The sequence below is a fragment of the Anser anser genome, assembly GCF_964211835.1.
Source record: "Anser anser genome assembly, chromosome: 14".
NCBI lineage: Eukaryota > Metazoa > Chordata > Aves > Anseriformes > Anatidae > Anser > Anser anser.
Window position 1 is genome coordinate 81,617 of NC_139735.1, and position 22,753 is coordinate 104,369.

Here is a 22,753-nt window from a genome sequence, read left to right on the forward strand (position 1 = left end):
TGTCATCGTAAGTAACTGTCAGAAACTCAGTAAGCTACAGACTCTTCTCTCCCCTAGTTTCAATATAGTTTGTTTTATTCCTAATTGTAACTTAGAAATGCGCAAGTCTCTTGCATTTATTTTACTCAGTTTTCTAGATAAGGGGATCATACTTTTTTATTTGCAACCCATTCCTCAAATGTCTGTTTGCACCTTTAAAAAAAATACAGAATAGAACACTGTGAAGACAAAAACAAACAAACAAAAAAAACAAAAATAAAAAAACAACAGCAAACAAACTCTAAAAAAATAACAACAAAACCCTCCTTAGGAAGCAAGCTGTAGCAAAACTAAGCTTACATTTCCTATGAGTGTCAAAGCTGCTTCTGGCTTAGTATCCATGGAAACCTGCTCTCCCATCCTGCTGCAGGAATTAATTGAAGATCCCAACCACTTGTTCAGGGAATCACCATGATATTAATTCACATCACAATCCCTTTATTATCTCAAATAATCTTTTCATTACTTTATATCAGAACAAAAGGTTGAATTTTCTTTCACCACCTTAAACAACAAAGGGCCATCTAACTCTTTTACCTTCTCAAAATGGGGTACACTGCATAGAGGCTATGTGTTTTCATATTGGAAAATGGTGATTTTGAAAGGAGCTTGGCCACAATGTTGACTACAGGAGATGTCACAGTTGGCAGTGGTCTATGCAAAATTCCTTCCCATTTTGTGCATTAAGCACTGTTTTTCACCTATGCCACCAGCTGGTACTAACTCAGGGAAAAAGTTGCCACCCTTCAGTATCAGGACATACCTACCTCTACAACAGTTGATTCTCTCCTAGAATGATAATGTGCAAAGCTACCAAGAGAAAAGACGAAGATGGACTTATGTTAGGGAGTATTGTTTCTAGACTTTTATTTGAAGGTTTTTTCATTAATTACAAACATGAGTATGTCATGTTCCCAATTGCTTTGTTCCTGGATCATCCATCCCTAGGCATCTACCTTTGAACTTTCTTTTCTTTTGCTTTTATTTCCTGCTTATTTCCCTAATTGTTGTCCCTACTCCCTTTATTTCTCCCTAGCCTCCAAATCACCTTTTCTACCCTACTTTTCTTCTCAGACATTGTTTTTCCCCATTTTCATCTTTCTGATACTTTGTATTTAGCAGCTGCTCTTTTTGTAACCATGACAACCCTATCATGATGTCAGCAAAGGATCTCACTGCTACCTGAGGAACTGAATCTCATTAAATGCAAGTTAAGCTGCTTGAGCTGACGTTTACTGCCCTGTACCCATTGGAAGAGTTTTGTTTGGAGACTATTGGCTCACAATTAAAACTTAGAAAAGGGCAATTTGTTACATTGGCCAGTATACAGAGCCCTTCTCCACCTCTAGTTCATGCTACTGAGATATAGTCCGTCACACATATGTGCACTGCCCAAGTAACATCATTGCAAGAAATATGGCAGGGATATTATAGACTGACCATACAGTCCTTGGTTAGATCCAAGGATAGACCCATGCTGTGTTGCCCTCTTACACAAAGATGTACATCCAATACACAGGATGCATGTTACAGAGCTGGAAAAGGACAGCAAAGGACAATGCTCATGTGATCCAATATACAAAAGAAAAGGAGACCCGGTAAAAGAAAGAAATTTTAAAGGAAGATTTTTTTTTGTGCATTTGATCCAGACTCTCTGCTTGTAGTGACTGTGGGTACATTGCACTTACAGAATAAACTTAGTATCAAGTGCTGTTTATTTGTATAGAACCAATTCACCATAATGATGTCTTCAATAGCATTGACTTCAGCACCCATGTCATCTGCCACAAAAATTAAAAAAAGACTGTAATTCCCTTTACTCTTTTGATAAGAATAAATTTTAATACTAATTGCAAGCACATGACTTTCAGAGACTTTTAGAATACATTATGCTCAACTACATATCACATTGGAGTTGAAAGCAGTATACATTCTGTACAATTCCCCTCACTAACAATATTCATAATTCTGCATTTCTTAATTTAATGAACTTTTTTTTTTTTAAATAGCTGAAATAAATGCAGGTTGCAATCAATTCATTTGACCTTTTCCCCACCATGGATAGAAACTTCAAAGTTCCTCAAAGCCAGTGAGAAAAGAATTTTCTGAGCCTAGAAACCTCATCTTCACAGCTCCTCTCTGAAGAAAACTGTACAGCCACATTTAGGACCCAAAGGATATCAGTCTTGCATCTATAGAGCTCCTTTAGTTGGTAGTCCTGTAGAGCAACGTCATTATCAGCAAGGTGGAACCAGGGTTAGTTTGGGGGGGATAGAAAAAGGAAAAAGCCTGAATAATTCATTATGGAATTATGGAATACAGAAATTGAGAATCAAGAGGATTTTTTTTTTCCAGAAATCCTTTAGATCAAATAAAACTTGTAATCAATTTTACAGTTTATGGAAGCCTCTCCAGCAATCTGAGGTAAGCCTAGAATTTTCATGGCAGAATGGCAGGCTCAGAAAGAAATGCTAAATAGCTTAAAGTACACTTCGCTTGTACAGTTTCCTATTTTCTCATTTCCTCTGATAGAAAAGGCATAACTAAGAGGTGAACATATGTTAAGTGTACAGGCAGGCATGCACACACAACCTGAACATCATTCTCTCAAACATGTGGGGGTTTGGAAGTGACAAACCTGGACAAAAATGCAGATGCTTTCACTAAGAACTTCTGACCTATCATGACCAGTGAACATTGCTGGGTTCTCTTTGATGTGAAAGGCCACGGACCTACTGTAATCAGCCAATGCCTGTTCCTCTCAGTGAACAAAAGGCAAGAAATATCGCTTGCACTAGAGAAGCAGCTTTGTTCCACAGGCATTGTGATTATAATCGTTATCTTAGATCACAATGACCAGTGTTTTAAGGGAAAATAGTTTTCCCTTCAAGATAGAGTTAAAAATTACACATTGTGTTGCATTGTTAATTACCACCAAGACTGGGGATCCCATCTGTGATTAACCACTCTTCTGTGTCATTGACACTCAGGCTACAATCTCCCAGTCCCATTTTTTTATACGGGGGCTTTAAGAAGAAGCAAAAAGACAATCCTTCTCCATTATAACAGAAATTTCAAACCAATATCTTCAAATCCGAAATGCCAATAAGAAACTTCTGTTGCTACTGCATGCTACATGTAGCATTCTGGCTTTTTTCCTAAGAGAAATTACACTTCTTGTATGTAAATCAGGTATTGGCATAACCCCTTCTTATTTCTACATTTATTTGCCTTTCTCTGTTGCTCTGAAGAGCAACAAATAGATTGTTTCTCTAAAAACTATGAGCTAGTTCCAGTTCAGGTGCTCTATTTACCTCTATTTATCAGGTAGGTCAGATGACATTATCATTGAAGTTCCTTCTGGCTCTCAGATGTTTTATAAACAATCTTCATGCTTCAACCTGCCTCCTCCTTTTTTGCCTCTATAGGCTTCCATTTTTTTGCTTTTCTACAACCTTCTAGCACTGCTAAAAGGCTAGCTAGACACCTCAGTAAATGATTTGCTTTTGCTTGGAAATATTTTGGTGTAGCAAAGTGTAATGCCACAGGTCTACCAAAGCTATGTAAGATTTTTTCTATATCATTGCGGAGAGCTTCCCTCCCCTCCCCACCCCACGAGCTTATTTCTCTATATATTTACAGTGCTGTAAAGCAAAATAGCAGTTGTAATATCAAAGGGAACAGCATCTGAAAAGGGACAGCAGCAGGGATGATTCCTTGGGCACTGATCTAACCTAAATCTCAGTGTTACTGTGTCTCTGTTTCCCCTCCACTCCCCTTCCCCTGTGTTTTGCCAAATGAAGTGTTATTTTGGTGGGCATTTCTTAGTCTCATATTCATCCTCCTTTTCTGAGGAAACAAACATCTATATTTTCAGTATTTTGCATGTTTAAAAAAAAAAATTCTTTGGGACCTTCAGTGCAGAAAGGGCTCAACCTGATTCCAAATTCCCCTAAAGCACAAAGGAATGCTGCCAATTTTCTTCTGCTTGTAAACATGTTTTCTGCACTACACAACTCCAGCAAAAGCCACTGAAGTGACAAAAACCACATTTTCCGGTCTATGAAGCACAAAATCTTTGTTTCTGCTTTTACGTCCTTTTTTTTTTTTTTTTTTTTTAAAAGGCAACTTCAAGAGTTTAATGGATTGAAGAAGGGGAAGGTGAGGAGGACTTTTGTAGTCCTTAAGAAAGGGAAATACAGAATAGGTCTGGTTTCTTATAACACTTTTGTTAGGGATGTAGCTAGTAATCCAATGAAAGTTGTCAAATTTGGGATAAATCCTTGGATTTCCTTACTAATGATGGTTAGGATACAATGAGTGTTTCAGAATATATATGCTAGTACGTGCCTTCTTTCATCAGACTGAAAAGTTTACCCCCAAACCATTATTTCACAAAATGAACTGTGATCATAAAACAATCAGCTGAAAATTAGTAGTTTCCATTTCAGTTTTCTTGTTGAGAAAAGTATTTAAATGAAAGGGTTTATAGAAAATAGAAGTGTCTCAATAGTCAGCATCTTACGCTCTGGGAATGCAGCACATTTCTCATCCCCTATTATAGGGAAGGAATCAGGTCCCTGCCCTGCCATTTCTGTTTTTTCTAGGCTGCTGTTTTTAAATTTGTCAAAGTTTTGTCTTGTGAAGATTCAGGAAAATTAAAAAAAAAAAAAAAAGAGAATAATAGAGAATAATATAGTGCAGGAACACAATTAATACAAACTGTGCTACATATTTGTGGGAAATATAAATGTTTTCCTATCTTTTAGAAAGATTTAAAAATATCTTTAGCAAAGGTTATTATATTGTACTCATATGTGATCATACATTTAATTATATGTGACATTTAACTGACATTTATTTTCAAGCTCATTTTCTTGCAAATCTTTAAAATATACCTGTCTTTGCATATTTGCACTTGGCAATGTAAACACTTGGTCAGTTAGCTCTAGATCTAGTCTCAAAACCAAAAAGCAGGTAAGTACTTTCAAGCACAGCTACTTCGAGTTAAATTTGAACCTGTAGCAGTCCTAAATGCTATTCTTAGTTAACAGAGGCAATCATTACCTCTTGATTTTAACATATTCTAAATTCTCCAGATATTTTACTTTATAAAAAATAATTTGCTAAATATTCCCCAAAGCTGCTTCTGCTAATAAAATATGCTTCCCTTTACATTCAGTATAGTTTCATGTAAGTTTTTGTCTCTTCAGATAGCAACATATTACTCTTTGATAGCACAAGACTTTCAAATTCATCTGTGAACTGCTTTGGGTAACCTTCAGAGAATACTGGATACAACATCCGTCTACAATACATAATGATATGGTTAGTGTTGCCTAGTGCTAAATTTAAGCTGTACTGAAATAGTACATCTATATTCTTCAGCAGCATAGGGGATTTATTATAATAGTGTAAGAGTGTTTTAGATTAATATTAGTCTTGCAGTTAAAAATAAATAAATCCCTACTTCATATTGCATATACAGAGCACAGTATGGACAAAAGGATTGATTGACCTGCCTGACTCCCCCCCCCCCCAGTTTTTTTAAAAAAGGATAAAAAGATCAGGGGAACTACAGGCCAGTCATTCTCATCACTGCGCCTGGCAAAATCATGGAACAGATCTTCCTGGAAACTGTGCTAAAGCACACCGAGAACAGAGAGATGATTGGTGACATGAAGCCAACATAGCTTCACTAAAGACAAAGCAACGCTGTGGAGAAGGATTTAAGGGTACTGGTGGATGAAAAACTGAATATGAGCCGGCAGTGTGCACTTGCAGCCCAGAAAGCCAACCACCTGAGCTGCATCAAAAGAAGCGTGACCAGCGATTGGGGGAGGTGAGTATCCCTCTCTCCTCTGCTCTTGTGAGTCATTAATGACCCATGAAAAGGGTCATTATCTTTTCTTTCTTGCCATTGTTGCCTTGGTCTCCTTCCAAAGGTTGAAGTCAAGGAAAAATGTTATTTTGATTATTTTAGCATATGTAGATTAGCCCCACACCTTTAAAGTTTCCACTTTGTCTTTTTATAACTGCAATAGGAGTAGCATTGTTTACCACTATATCAGGACCAAGTTGAAGTCAGACAATCCAGAGCTCCAGCCACTGAAGCAATAGTGAAGCTGTATCTGTGCAGTTTGGAAAGCAAGCAATAAAGAGTTTAATTTTTGAAACCCAGACAATTGTAATTGTCCATTGTAATTATAAAGCTGGTGAAAGAAAGATTCAAGGCACTTTGCCATTATGGAAAAAACTGCTAGAGATGTCTTTCTGATGCTTTTGATTTACAAGTTGTTATTGTCTGAGGCAAGAAAAATTCATAGCATAGGACACTGTAGCTACACTGTATCAAAACTATATTGAATATTTGTCCTGAAATTTCCCACTCACCTCAGTTAACACTGTGCCATTTCTGGTTCCTGATGGGGTGTGGGACAGAAAACAGTATTCTGCTCTCTGCCATAATCTCCAGGAAACAGCCAGACTACTGTCACTTGTGGTGACGTCGTAGTTCTCTTGTACTTGCTCTTGCTTGAATCTTTAAGTGCTTTGGGCAAATGCTGCATTATGTAGTTGTGGAGCATGAAGGTTATGCACGTGTGTGTATGTTGGTTATGCCTCTGTGGAGTCCTAAATGCTCGCTGGGCCTGCTTTTTCTGGGACTGCAACAACTAGGTAATATTGCTTCTTGAACTCCTCTAATTTGCAGGTGAGTAGGGAAGGGAGCGAAGAGGAGTGACTGCTGTTCCTGGGATTTTTTTTACTTTATTATTTACCATATTTTTTCACCTATGATTAATCATGTATGCCATAAAACTAATCAAATATTTAAATTGAAATCTGAGAACCCCTTCAATTTTAGATGTTTTTCAGTAATTAATTCCATAGGTTAGCAATTATAACATTTTAAAACTGCAGTGTTTTAGGAACAACCTTTGGTTGTTGCAACAAAAGGAGCTAAATTCACTTTTTCTTATTCCCAGAGTAAAGAGGAATTCATTTGCATATTATATAAGAGTTTAACAGCATCTCCCTTTGTACTTTTAAAGTAATAGCACAGAATGAAATGCAATGTGGCTCTACAGCGTTCACTCTTAATTTTCGCATTTGTATTTCCCAAGACTTATTTCTAGCTATTCAACTTTTTTTGTTGTTTTTAATAGCATATAAACAGCATTTTTATTATTGTTATTTTGCTTTCAATAACATTTTAAGTGCTTTGAAAATTTAATGTTATAGACAATTTAGCTACCTGATCTCCATCTCTTCCTTTTAGCAGGTTATTGCTCATGAATGTATATTATTTTCCTTTTATTTCTCAAGATTGATCTATGCTGAAAATTTCAAAATAAAACACAGGTCTTGTTTCAAAGAAAGTCTGAAGGCAAAAATGACCTTTGGATATTAAAAGCGAAATCAATGCCTAAACCTACAGTAAGTTAAAAATCAGCGTCTGTATAGAACAGGTCTTACAGATGTGAGAATAGTGGTAGACTTACATGTTTTACTGAGTCCAACTTGTAAAAGCTGAAGAAAGAAGTGTGGTTGTAATACAACTAAAACACACTACAAACAAATCACCAGAGGCAAGGCTTCTCTCCTCCCTATGGCTGAAATAACCTAAGTCTGGATTGTATTCTTATCTTAATCCTGGGTTTGCTTGAACAGTCCTATCACTGGATGCTAACAGTTTTGATCCCAAGCTGAGCAAGAACTCTAGAATCAACCTGTCTGAAAGCAGGAGCTCATTGCTGCTTCCTGATTAATATGCCAGAAGGCCTGCGTGACATTTCTATGGAATGCCTCTGTGCTCTTGGGACTTGATGATTCAGTGCAGAGCTGCTGGGAAATTCTACAAAACTTCAGCCTGCCTCACTTCTCAAATGGTCTCCTTTCACCAGTCTGTCAAGCTAAACTAAAAATAATTACTTTGTGTGCAATAATAAGGGGAAGGATGACAATTTTGCAGCACAGCATGTGCTGTGCAGCTCACTAGAAAGTGGAAACTGCATTTTCAAAGGGCAGCATGAAATGTATCACCCATGGTTAATATATTTTTTTCCTACAGTTATAAAAAAAATAATTTTAAAGTAGCTGCAACCTTTACAAATTCTGATGAGTAACACCCAAGCTAAAGGAGCATGTAATTAAGAGCTCTGCAAGGTCAGTTTGAGATTTGTTCCTTCTGATAGTCCTATGAAAGAACAGAGATCAAGGAAAGACTGTATTTAAAACAAGGCTAGTAACAGGTAAAACACATATGAAAGAACTGGAAGTCTCATTAAGACTATAAGAACACAGATTAATTTTGTTTTTCAAAATACTGCAGGATTTGGGAAACTAGCCTGAGTAAACCACCACAAAGTAAGTGGTACTCAATGGAAAAGACCAACAAGAAACGTCTCATCATACCTCTCAAAATCCAGAAACCGTCCCCACTAACCTGTTCTGTGCATATATGATTCTGCTACAAGTCATCTTCCAGTTAACAGCAAAACAGAATAGGGACAAAGACAAAAGAAATAATGGGATCTCTGGGTAAGCAGCAGTCAAAGACCATACAAACGTACTTCCCAAATGAGATTTTTTTTTTTTTAACAACAGATATAAACATATTTATTAAAGTAACTAGAGTGGAGGGGAACTAAAGTCATTTGCCTGTGTTGAATGCAGAGAAGAAACTGAGCATCTACTGCAGGGAAAAGACCAGCAGTATCCTCAAAGAGACTGTGGAAGACATGGTACTTTTGTTTAAATTTTAGTCACAGAGCAAACACCTACCACATTAAAGTAAAATCTCTGGAAATACTGGGACAAATGCATTTTATGCAAACTTGATATGACATGGAATTATATACTTTAAGATCCCTCACAGTCAATTTCAAAAGGAAAGTAACAGAGCAATACTTATTTTTATTGAGAACTTTTATCACATTTAATTGTATCTCAGAAAATTAAAAATCTGGATATAGCACTCACGTTGAGAAAGACCTACAAATATAAGTGAAGCGTTGTTGAAAAGTTATCGAGTAGAATACCTTAAAAACCTGAGTCATTAGTGAACCATATATCAAATCCACAAATAATGCGGGTTGAGGTGCAGTGTAAAAGCTGTTGAACATGGATACAAAAACCAAGGGAATCTACTATATCTAACAGCTAAATTCATTTTGATTTCAGGCATGCAGGATCACATCATCAGAGAGCTAAAGGAAAATCAAGGCAAGAATTGAATTATAACAAGCAAAAAGAAAGAAACAGGTTGAAAGTACTGTTCTTACTAGAAGAAATAATTTTTTTTAATGACATGGAAAGAACAGAAAAAAACTGTTAAATCCATATTTGACATGCATCACAGCAGCAATAAAAGATCACTGTATGTGGTTTTCCTTCGCATAATCTCACACACAAGGAAATGGGCATTCTACTTTTAAGGAGACTCTGTTTGTTACTGAACAGTTCTGCACAAAAAAGGATTCAGGCAGAATGCCCAAAATTCAAATGAGATTTTATGAGAAGACATTTAAAGGACTAGTTATATAAAGTTTAGTAAAATACCATCTTCTATATCCACAAATCCATCTGAGATGCATGGCTCCGCAGCACTACATGAATAAGAGTGTCAATCTAGGATTAAATGAATATTTAATCTAACCTATATATTCAATTATTTCTTTCTTCTTCTACTTTGAGTAGTTCTAAACATGCCAGTTATTGTTTGTTTGTTTTTGTTACTTGTTTGTTTTTCATAGTTTCTGTTTGTGCTTAACAACTTCCTTTGAGTTGCTTCTTCAGGGTGGGTGTTTTCTTCTACCACAGACATGAATGTGTGTGTGCAATGACTTTCTTCAACTAATGTTTGTTCCTCTTAATCATTTACTTGATTTCACCTACATGCTGATTGGTAACATCTTTCCCTGCTTCTGGCATTTGCTCTTTTGCTGCATGGAAGTTTACCATAAACCCTGGCATACAAGTTAGCTCACTTTTTGAAAATGAACTGAATTACATCAATGGGACAGTTTCTCCTACTTCACTGCTAGAACATATTTTTAATGAATTCTGTAGAAATAAATTAAAGTTATGATTTTATTTATTTTTTTCTCTCCTGCAAGCTGAGTACTGGCAGCTTTTGCAGTGTTGTTAACTATGATGATGGCAGAAGCTCCATAGCAACAACATGTTTGCATTCCTACAGGAATCATATTGTTCCTCTACTGTCTACCAGAAAAAAGCTTTTTAATATGTATAATCAGTTATTTATGTACCGAAGGATTTATTCTCATTAAGAGAAAGTTTTAACTAAAAAGCTGTGTTTGTTTCAGATTTCACTGTTCCAGCTTTATTGGAGCTTAGAACAGTATTTCTTTGATGCCAAGTAATTGGAAGTTTTGACCTCCTTCACCTTCATTTCACTAACACACAAACATGCACAAGAACTGCTTGGTTGGTTTAAACAGGTATTCCCTGAAACAACTCTTCATCTCTTCTGCAGAATCTCTGATTCTTTTCTTTATATGTACCCATTTCAAAAAGGCCTTTACCCATTTAATACCATCCAAGAAAACCTTCTCATGAAGCACACACAACCAAACCAAAACAGATCAGAAAAAGCAGCCAAATGGCCAGACACAATTATATGAAACATAACAATTATACATTGAATATATACATTTAAGGCTGAAAAGAGAACATGTATATACTGTTATACCCCTGATAATACCACTTACAACCAGTGGATTAAGAACTTCTAAAATGAAACTTAGTGTTTCATTTGTCATCACCTGTAGTATGGTCCAGTACAAAGGTCTGGTTTTACATGTCAAATCAAATGGTAGAAGCACAAGTACATCATACTCAATTCCCTTCATTTGTGTCTTTATTTTCACATTGATCTCTTGCATAGCCAAGTGACATTAATGATTCAGAAAATTCTAATAGTTTCTAGATACTTGTAAGAAGACAGATTATCCCCTCTCCATCTAGTAGAAAAGAGTATGCCTGCTCAGGACAGGTATTCGTACTCTCGCCAGGACGAATGTTCCTGACCAGATAATAATCTCTGGGATCCACAAAGATTATCTCCATTTCTGTGCTAGCAGAATAAGATGCCTTCCAATCATCTCTAAACTGTTACCTACAACTCCGAAGTTCAGTAGTACTTTACATTTGAGCCCACAAGCCCAGAAGAGAACATTGAAATTCAAGAGCTACCAGTGTTCTAACAAATACAGTAGAAGGAATGCAATTCAGAATCCAAATCAGTGCAGCTCATTAACTGCATCTGTAATCATTGTGTATAGGTCATGGTGTTATACCATATTTGAGTGTACAATGAATACATGAATAATCCACTTGTTCTCTGGGAAAAGTGGGGATATGAAATGTCACAGACACAAAGAGCAAAATAAACACAATTTTGCATGTGCCCGGAAATAGAGGCAAACACTACCTATTTATTACATACACATTTCAGCTTCTTGATGATAGGGTTGGGAATGTCAACTCTGAGCTGACTAAAACAGAATAAGCAGCAAATTTGCCTCCTTCATGAAGATATCCATGCAAGCAGAAGGCTAGTAGATCTGACGTTCATAACACAGTTAAGGAAAAAACAATAGCAAGAAGGGAAAGGATCCACTTACACACAGTCCCAAAGAAAACGTGTGTGTGTGTGTGTTGGAGGTGTGGGGGAGCAGGCTGGCTGAATTTCAGCTGAAAATGAGACTTGGTTCCAGCTGCAGACCACAGTCCCTCAGCTCAAAACCTCAGTACTACTCAAAGCATCAGGTAGAAAGATGCCAGTAGAACCCTGCTAACTGAATTCCTCTCTTATCCCAGTCACTATAACTGCTAGCCCTGTCTGCCCACTTTACACACTAGCACAGCTGGTAGAGGACTAACTTGATGACAACCACAGGAAGTTATTCCCATGGTCCTTCTGCATCCCCTACCCATTCATTTCACATACCTTTTGTGCCTGTTTTTTTTTTATTTTAGCACCACAGGCATTTCAGTAAGTTGGTTGAGTTCTTGCCACCTGTACTGTAGGACTGCAACTTCCTCACCAGTCTAATATTTCATACGTAGGTGTTCAAGCTATGTAGTGTTCGACTAATAATTCATGCTTCTGCACAGGCTCTTCACATAATATTCACCACTCTAACTTTGTACCTAAGAATCCCCCCCAAGTCCCTCCTGAAGTTATTTGCAGTTGCAATGTAGGTAGGTCTCAGCCCTGTATCAATAATAGTACTTGATTCTACTGTGTGCAAAAAGGCCACTCAACATATATAGTTGTGTTTTGAACCCAAGTCCTCAGTTAACAGGTGGACAGTGGACACAACTTAATTATTGACAGGCAACTTATAAATGAGGAAACAAAGCCAGGACAAACCAGATTGTTAAGAATTGCCTTGATTTTTAGATGGCAGAAATAGTAGGGCTTTGTATCAATTTTCATATCTTCATTCAACAATGGAGAAGGCAGAAAACTAAACACAAATGAAGGGCACGGAGATAAATTAAAACAATTTAGGGCAACAGTTTGAGAACATAAAAAAAATAAGCCTTTTAAAGAAAATATCCACAAGCATAAGAAGAAGAAACCAGGGGTAGAGAAAAAAGAAACTACATAAGCTCAGTAGCAAAGAACAAAATATCATACCTGCAATTCATAAATCCATAAATCTATGACCTATTCTAATAACAGGCAGAGATTTCAATATTTCCCAAAACATTTATTAAAACAACATTTGTCTAGCAATGACACCAAATACTTGTACTCAGTTATGCTTGGAACACCAATATCAATAAGCAAGATTCAAAATTTAGCCTTTGATTATGCCTTTTTGTCTTGTCAGCTACAACAGTCTCCAGTAAATTGATACAGCCTGAACAAATACAATATAATGAGCTGTTGTGAAGGCTCAACAGAAGGGGTTCAGCTGTTCTGAACCCCAACAGAAGTGCTGAGTTGACAGATTCATGACCCTTATGCCAGAGAGGGGGGACTTGGCTGGGAAAGCTGCTTCTATTGGAATAACCAAATCGTCAACTAGCTGCCACCCCGTGGAATGAAAGCACATCTACAACGAAAAAACTTGTACCATGCTCTGTGAGAAGGAAGGAAAACAACAGGTCCTGTGAACCAGGAGAAAGTAAGTGAAAGCAAAAGAGCAAGATATCGAAAATATAATAGATGATTTTCTTTCTTTCTTTTTTTTTTTTTTTAACAAGAGAGAATTTCTTAAAAAAGAAAAAAACTTGAAAGCGTCCAGATGACAGAGCAAGCACAACACAAGATTGTGATGCCTTAGAGTTTCTACTTTTAAGTCATTGTACTGCAACATGGAAGCAAACTTTTTACAACTTTACAAAAAATTAATGATGGAATTCAAACAACAACTCCTCCCCCCAAAACCAAGAACCCAGTCATTAAACACCACGATGCTTTAAAGCACAGGTTAAAAGACAACAGTGTCAGGAACAGGTTTTTCCAACACGTGTCATTTCCACACTGCCCGCTGGCCATCACATGGAGTGAGCAGTACCAGAGGCAGAAGACTGGACTAGCAGAACCAATTCAGTCTGGCCTGGCATCTCCCCCACCCTTTTCCGGAGTAATGGCCTTAGATCACCATAGTGACTCTGCTGATTAGCTACAGTATTCCTGGGGCAAATACAGAAGTAACAACAGCTGACTTTTACAAAATTTGGCTTTTAAATTAAACTTGGATTCTATTTATTTCAAGCTCTTCACGGTTAGCAAGTGGTAACTACAATGCTGTAATTTCCATTCAGTTTCCAGATTCCCCAACAATACCTAGGAAAAAGAGAAAGCTTGAAAAACTCTGAATTGGCTTTAACTAAACTCATATCCAGCACATTTTCCTATAAAAGTTACACTGAATGTTGCTAGTATAGAGTATTTACATTATCTCTATGCTGGCATAGAAAGCCACTCGCTACATACAAGATTTAATCATGAAAGCCCATTCCCACTTCCTTCAATAATATATTAATATTTATTGTAAACAGTATTTAAATTGTTACAGCTTCCTCTAATGCTATACAGGCTCTTGGGGTCTGCACTGCTTCAAGGCAATTCATAATACATAGCTGAAACTTAGCACTGGCCTGAAGGCACGACATCATTTAACTCTGATCCTATGATGGAAAAATGGAACAGAAACATACCAAATCTATGTTACATGTTTGACAACAAAAAGTCTTTAACCATGTTCTAACCTTTTCCTCTTTCCTACAGTAACGTCCTGGTGTCTTTGACCTTTCTTCAGCAGATGAAACCTCTTTCTTAATATCACAAGGAATTGCAGACGGTCTTGCTATGCACCTAGGATTTCTATATATTTTGAGATGGAATATCAAACATCCTATATACCTCCTGCTGCTTCCTGTACAACCCACTGGTGTATCAGCCATTGGGAGCAGTTTTGTGGCATCTACAAACTTGCTGAGGGTACACTCTGCCCATCATCCAGATCATTAATGAGGAAATTATTAGAACTGGACCCAGTATTGTCCCCAGCATACTCCACTTGTTACTGGCCTCCAACTAGATTTTGTACTGATTGCCACCTTCTGGGCTTGGTCATTCAGCCAGTTTTCAATCCACCTTGCCATCTGCTGATCCAGCTCATTGTACATCAGCTTTTCTATGAGGATCTTAAGGGAGACACTGCCAAAATCCCTTGTATTCATATGATCCTATATGGTTAACAAACAAAAAAAATCAATATTTTCCCTAAAATAATTGCACCATCAGTTAGCTTGTTGTCTTAAAAGAAAAAAATCTATCAGTTCTTCAGAGTACTACCTCTCTCTGTTGCCATGGTCACAAGTTACCCTAGTAACCATTAGATTCATCTGTATTTTTAGATTAAAGTTAGTTCTATTTTCACAGAACATAGATCCAATTGATAGAAACTACGCATTCTTACCAGGAAGTTCTACAGGAAATACTACAGATTTCAAAGTACAATTTAAGGCAACACTACTGAAATACATGCACACACAAAAATTGTTTAATTGCAAAAGCAGCAAAATTAGCCACAAACACTACCATTTACAGGGCTGCTTCATGCAGCTAGAAAATTGTTTGGATGGACATTGAAACGATGTGAAGGCAGTTATTCTCTAATGATATTGGCTCCATAAGCCACACTAGAAAATATTTAAATTGAAAAACCCAGTATGCTTAAATGGCCTTTTTGAATAGGGGCTAACTGCAGTAATACTTCGTATTTCTCCACTAGAATCCCATTTGTTGGTGTGTGTTTGTTTTTGAAGTTTTCCCTCCTCTCTCTTTCTAAGTAGGATGTTCACTCTCAGAGGAAATATAAACATTCAACCAGTCACAATTCAGCTATTATCAGGCAAGTCTCTGCTCTCTCACTTTCAGTGATTTTTATGTTGTATTATACCCTCTGGTGGACAAAAAGCAATTCACAACTGTGAATTAAGTGCCTTTAGATCAGCACTATGCTAACTGGAACCTCATCATGAAAATGTTGAATCAGAAACAAGCATTATTATGTAGTCTTTAGTTTGTGCACTTCAAGGAAGGTCTTTCAGCCACTTTTGCCTGGCTAGATCTGACTCAGCTTCTCCATTTTCTCTCATTCAACCAACATTAGCTCATACATAGCTCGGCATGCTTGAATTTAGACGTGAATTCAAAATAGAAGTTTAATTTACCTCTGTGACATTCACTACATTTCAGAAATAATATAAACAGAGGAATCACAAGTGAGGAGTCCATCAGCTCAGTGCTTTCCCCAAAAGACAGCAGCATGAATACAAAGTTAGATTTGAGGATCTGTATGCTTTAGTTCTAATTTTAGAAAGTCATCAAAAAATTTCAACTTGCTTTCTTTTTGGTAAGTCACTAAGCATCACTTAAGATAAAAACTTAGTTTCCTTAAATATAAAACTTTTACATAACCTGTAAAATCTGGAACTATGTGAAGCAATTGTAGTATAGGCTATCAAAGACAGACAATACATACATCGCTGACAAATTTTCCATTTATTAACTGAATCCTGCTATTTTTTTTGTTGTTTTACTGACTGTAAACTGACTAGTTTAATTCCCTGTTGAAAATCCTTGCAGATTTTTGTCATCATTCTTCAAGGTAACCTGCTGCAGTTCTCTTAGTTTTATCTTCACACAATCACTTTTCTGACTTCGTAATCTTCCAATAGAATCCTCTATTCCTATGCTTTCCTACTGGATGTAGTGATCAGCATTAACTCAAGATTCCCAGTAAGGCTTAGCAGCATAGCATCGTAGCTGCTGACCTGCACTGTGAACAGAAGTTTGCCTTACAGCACTCTGCAGCGTTGCCTACACCCTGCTCCTGAAAGCTCTAAGAATCACTTGGAATCAACTAGTAAGTGCAAGAAATTAAAACTATTCTCTCAGCTAAGTCCTCTCTGATCTCCTTTTGGCTAGACTCCTCTGGTGTTCCATAAAATTTGATCCGTTTTTGACATTTTTGCTCTGCTTGCACTGGGAATTTTTGCAAATTTAGAGTTAAAAGCACTTGCATTCTAATGAAAACTGATCTACAATATTCACACACTTAGAAATCAAGTGCATGTACAGGCAAGACACTATGCAAAAAGGTGATATTCGGTAAAATAGTAACTTCAGCTGGCAAGATATTGTTAAATAACTAAACAACATCTATTTGAAAGAGGTGGTTGTACTAGCTTTCATTCACACGTGAAAGCCAGTAATTTGATAGGGAGTAATCATTCTGTTCTTACAGTCCTGACAGCTTTCTCTCTAGGAAGTTTTAACGTAGAATTAAGATGTGCATCCTCCAGTCTAACTTACCTCTTCTGAAGTGTGTCACCTAGGTAGCAAAAATTCTTTAGTGCTCATTTATGCATTTCTGATACCCAGTAACAGGAATACAGATACTACAAACCAGTTACACTTGTCAATTCTTCTACATGGTGAAGCAAAAATCCTCATTACGTTGTGCAAGTTACAAGCAAATAAGATAAAACAACTACACAAGCAAAAGTTCTTTTTACTCTCTATTTCGGTCCATTTTTCAATGCATTTTAAATACACACACACAATTTGTGTGCCAAAGGGGAATTTCCAACAAAGCTCCAAGAGAAACACTCACCTCCCACCCCTGACAGTATAGGCATGCTTTAGATCCATCTCCTGTGTGGCAGTACAATATTTTGTCCAAACTCTGGATAGTAAGCAGAAAGCTCATCTTCCCCTACTGTTCCCAAAGCAATAAAAATATGTAGAAAGACTGTTGTTGGTTTTTGTTTGGTTGGCTGAATATGTGGAGGGGAATAAAGTATTTCTTTAGAGATACTGAAATTGCCCATCTTGTTTGAACCCATATAGTGTAGATACCTATACATGGCTTATTTGCATGGAAGCATCAGGCTAATCTTCTTGGACAAGAAACAAGGTAAATCAGCAGGTTGAATTTTGCTGCAGGTTGACTACTTCATGCTGGTACTAACTTATGTGAACCCAAGCAATTATTCCTACAATACTGCAATGAATCATACTCTGACAGTACTGCCTATGGTTATATGCTTGTCATTCAGCTCAGCTCTCTTCCCTGGCCTCCTGCAAAGACAATGACTAAATTTCCCATCTTTGATGAGTCAGTATAGCAATGCATTTTGACTGTTGCTGCAGATATTTTTGATACAGTCTCAGACAGTTGCATATTATAGAAGACTCAGGCTCGGTCATTAGGAGTACATTCATTTTTGCAGCCATCCACTAATGTTACCTCTAATGTTATTTGGTTAAATGCAGAATGCTCTTGTCCAAAGGGTGTGCAGTGCAGTAAGCCTATTTAAAGTGAGAATGTGCGGCAAGAGAAGGCAAATGCATCACACTATGCTACTGCTAATAGTTGCTCTTAAAAATAAAGCTTTTTTTTTTTATGTCTCCATAGTAGGCAAAATGGAGGTAGTCCTCTGCTTAATAAAAGAAAACATGAGAAATATAGTGAGATAATGAAAGGATAGGGGCTGAGAAACAGAGCAAGGAGGTAATGGTTTACTTGCAAGGGGCTTATAGAAAAATTTTTAGGAGAAGCAGCACCTAAAACCTAAATTTACCTGCAACATTGCAGAAAAAAAGTGTTTGCCACTGTTTCTCTTCATTTCATGTTATTTTGATTCCTTGTACTAGCAGTTCTGGCATTGAGCTTTGGGATTCTACAGATAGCTGGCATATGAGTGTAACAAAGTCCAGCATTTAGTTCATCCAAAAATGCAGGCTTTGTGCGTGCATTCAATTTCACAGATTTATCTGTCCTCTGGAGCTCCCTGCTGGTGCTTCCTCAGCATAACACATCTACTAGAAAATGCTGTGAGATGCTTAATTCATCAGATCCTCCACACAGATCAGCCGACCACTGAGGAAAAATTCAAACTTCATTGTTCTGAAGCGATGAAAGGTTCAAGAATAAGTGCATGCAGGTCAAGCCCAGTTTAGAAAGGTAAGACAGAGACAGAAGTTCCGTAAGAGAACAACCAAGCTCTAATCTGTAGGGTGCAGAGTTCAAGTATAGCTTGAGGCTCAGAAAAAGTCAGGATTATTTCCTGGACAACTTTGTACTGTACATAGCCCATTTTCCACCCTACCCTGTCTCACAGGACAGGTTCTTAGCTCCTGTGGAAATTTACTGTCTTCATTTACCATTCAAAGCAATTGTTCTCAAAAGTTACTATGCATGCCTCTTTAGATTTCTTCTCTTCTGAAGCCTAGAGGCTTCAAAACAAAACCTAGAAATAACATAAAACTGAGTTATGTTTACAGCATCTTCTAATAGTGCCAAATTCAAGATGAAAGGTAACCAGAAATCCTTTCTCCTCAGTTAACACTGAAGCACAGCTCCATACAGTACAGTGTATGTATTTATACATATACCAGGTCTTAAACATTACATTCAATAGGCTCCAGACCACATATAACACGAACCCCTGGGCAACCAGCTCTACATAGCCCTGCTCGAGTAGAACAAAGGGAGCAGATGAGCTCCAGAGATCCTCTTCCAACCTCAAACATTCTATGAAATCACATAGCTTCAGAATATTTTTCCACACATCTGACTTTACAGGGCAACTCAGAGAGCAGCACAAGATGATTCAGCCTCGTAGCAAGTTACAAATTCGTAATGGGTCAAGCAAGAAAGCCTATAATACTGAACAGTTACAAAGAGCAATGTGATTCATCATCTCCCCAGGAAGCTGCAGAGTCATGTTGCAATACAATGTCCCCATCAGAAAGAAGGGCATTTTTTTTTCCCTTTTCCAGATTTGTGTCTTAGGCAATAACCCATAGTTTCCAGCATTGCATGCAAGTTTGGAAGACAGATAGGAAAACAGCTCAATTCAACAGCTGTTCTCAAGCATACCTTGCCACTTCACAGTTAACAAACAAGTCTCCTTGATACAATGCTCTGTGCAGCCAGAGAACCAGCAGTGTGTTCTATAATCATCCCACTTTCCTCCTAAGGCACATATCTCCTGCTGATTAAGATGGCAAAGAAGAAATAAAACTCAAAAGTATCGATTTCTGGAAATTCAGGGTTCTGTAGAAATCTTTCTGTGTTTCTATTTGTGCCTGGGCATATTAGGAAAGGGGTATAAATGCTTACTGAACACAGTGGGTTCTACTGCTAGATATGGACTTAACCATTTGCTTCACTGCACAATCAAGCTCATAGAAAATACTAGATGGAAACTACATTCCAGCATTTCCTGCTGAAAACACAGAACAGCTGATAGAAGCATTTTACCAAAACAGCACATTCAGCATTCTCATTAACAAGAGAATTTCTATGCAAGACCATGCCATCCAAAGCAGAACATCTAGGAACTCACTGAAAGATCACATGGGTGGTGGCAGATTTGCAGAGGCTTTGATCAAGCAGAGCAAAATGTAACAGTCACATTTGTACTAGAAGAAAATAATGTCCATACTAAGACATTTTCTTGCTCTAGGTAAGTTCTGCTGCCTGACATCATCAGCTTCATATCACCCTCAATGGAGTCCATGACTACTCCAGTCTCTCTTATAACAAAAGCCATTTAATTTCCCTGTACAAGAAGTCAGGGCAAGACTGATCCATTCTTACCCACAGGCTAATGACATCAAGCATCAATGCTGAGTAAAAGATACTTAGTACAGGGTCTAGTTCAGGAGAACAAAGGCAAATCCAAATCCCAAAATTGAGTCTTCAGAAATTCGTCTTATGCTTCAAAGCAGGAGGAGTTCCTGCAAATGAACTGATTCTAGAAAGCATTCCGGAAAGTCACTGTATGAAAACTGAGTAATCCAAGACTATCACAGTACATGCACAAGGAAAGGGCAGGAAGATCAGTATAAGGACAGACTAACCCATCCTTGGCCTCCAAATCAAGTCCCTCACAATGATTTAGATAACGAATTTGCTACAGAGATTTTTAGTTTAAAAAGCATACAAACAAAAAAAAAAGTCCAGAAATGTGGTCACAGAAGTACTTAGTGTATAAAGAATAATGGTTTTGTCTTGTTCAATACAGTAAACCTAGTAAACAGTTTCTCACAACTGAATCTTTCACATATTCAGCAAAGATTTTTGTTCCTCGTGGAGAGAGGAATTTCCATTGGAAACAGAAATAATTCTTGCTTTGGTACATGTCTTTGCACGTACTAGCGAGGCATGTATACAATGATTGCTAATAAAACTTTTTTTTTTTTTAAACACATATCTCAAAGTCAGATCAAAGGTTTTCTTCTGGATCCTGGGTAAGGATTTGTGGATACTTCAGGACAAGTATTTCTGATGTGGTTGATCAAGATTTAAAAATTTAAAAGCTACAAATGAAAGTAAAAACAACTTAATTTGTTTCCCCCCAAAAATGAAATAATTCATAAGTTTGCCACCAAGACAATGGGAAACAACAAAAAATTCAGTCCCAGTCTTAAATATTATAAACTTTTGAAGGACGACTCTTTAGGACAGAAATATTTGTGAAATCTTACTTGCAGTAGGGCTTCTATACATTGTCAACAAAATATTTTTTCAGCTTTGTGAAAAACCCACTGCAATTTCAGAAATGTGACAGCAAGAGACATGAGAAAACATGAGTGTCTGCACCTAGAGTTGTAGTTTCAGTGAAGATTAAGACCATCAATTACTCATTCAGACAGTCATGTCCATAAGGGTACTCCCACACTATAAGTTTCAACAACAGGAACTCTACTTGTTTCCCACGGGTATGTGTACAGGGGATCTCCCCTTACCAATACTCAATGGATTAGAATCTGTGGCATGCATGCAAATTTCCTCTGCAGTTTCACTCCCACAATACATATTCCACATACAATGTGCTTCTGTCCCAAATGTTGCATATTGCTCAGGTCTCAGGGCATTGATAAGGCTAATGGTCACACAGAGAAAATTTGTGCAAGGGCTGGAGTAGGATAAAGCAAGAAGATTGATAAAGTACAATAGTGTTCACTGGTCCCTGCAATTTATAATCCATAAATGGAATCCTAGAACTAGTGAAGTTCATACATCAGCTATTTGTCAGTTCTCGTGCCCTGAGGAATGGATCTCCTAAAGCTAAGAGACAAGGGCTTCTGAAATTCTCAAGTATGCTTGCAGAATAATGAGCCAGATTTTCCCCAGAAATCTTCTAGAATGGAAGAATTTGTCTGTATTAAAAAGCACCATGATGACATGGAGTTAAACAATTAAATGGCAAAGTAACGCTCTCCCTGCCTTTACCCACTACATGGGACTCCTCTCACTGTCATGCTCTTACAGGAATCAAAGTAAACAACAGAACCTGAAATAAAAAGCAGCTTCAGATGCAACCAAAATCTTATGGATGACCAACTTTCCTTCTCAATAGTTACCTCCTCTGGATATCTGTATCTACCCTTTCACATGTGCATATAACAGCACATTTTCTTCATAACTCAGCTTTTCAATTTCCTCACTTAACCTTCCAGAAAAAAATAAAACCCAATCTCTTAATTTTCCATTACTAGGAACTAGAATCCGGCACACTCCTCCCATGAGCCAGTCCTTTACGTTCAAAAGCACTGAACAGTCACCTTCTGAAAGGGGAAGGACATAACAGCTATGGTCCATTTTTAAAGAGGGTGAATTGTTGTGGGCACTTCTAACAACACACAGCTGCAGAAGGATACCCAGAGCAAGATAAGATATTCTAGGGAACCACCCACCTCTGTGGAACTCCAGTGTCTAATTATTTTTCCAGCTTCTGTTCAACAGGTGTCTCTAACCCTAGCCTGTTCTCCCAGTAAAGATTCTTCCCAACTAGGATTATACAGAGGGAACTCCAAAGCAACAGGTTATGTACAGACATATTAGTGTTCCCTCCAAGAGAGGGATGAAAAGGAGAAAATTCCTGAGGATCTGTATCCTCTGTTCCATGTTCTGAATCCCAGCCTCCCCCTTGCCTTGGAATGAGCTCTACTAAGCAGCATCTGTTATGTACATCAATCTCAGCTCCCTTCCTTTGGAAGGGTTTCCACTCGAAAGTGACAGGCAAATCCTAGGACAGAGATAGGTGCTGGGGAGGGGAGGTCTCCTTAGGATGACTCGCCAGAAGCAAGAGAGCCTGCAGCTTTCTTCCTAGGGCGGGCTTTCACACTTTTTACTGGAAGCTGAGG

General features: G+C 37.6%; 1 protein-coding gene across 6 annotated transcripts in view; it reads right to left on the reverse strand.

Moving 5' to 3' along the window:
- REEP2 (receptor accessory protein 2) overlaps positions 1 to 22,753 on the reverse strand; it is a 44,638-nt gene that overhangs the window by 8,616 nt on the left and 13,269 nt on the right. For 5 of the 6 annotated variants that reach the window (XM_083798293.1, XM_083798291.1, XM_083798290.1 and 2 more), the window contains one exon: positions 1,862 to 22,747. The exons of the other annotated variant lie outside the window; for it this stretch is intronic. In XM_083798293.1, the coding sequence (XP_083654419.1) occupies positions 22,673 to 22,747 (75 nt within the window). In that variant the 3' untranslated portion in view covers positions 1,862 to 22,672. Of the gene's footprint in view, positions 1 to 1,861; positions 22,748 to 22,753 lie in introns of those variants that run through there. 6 annotated transcript variants of the gene reach the window in all.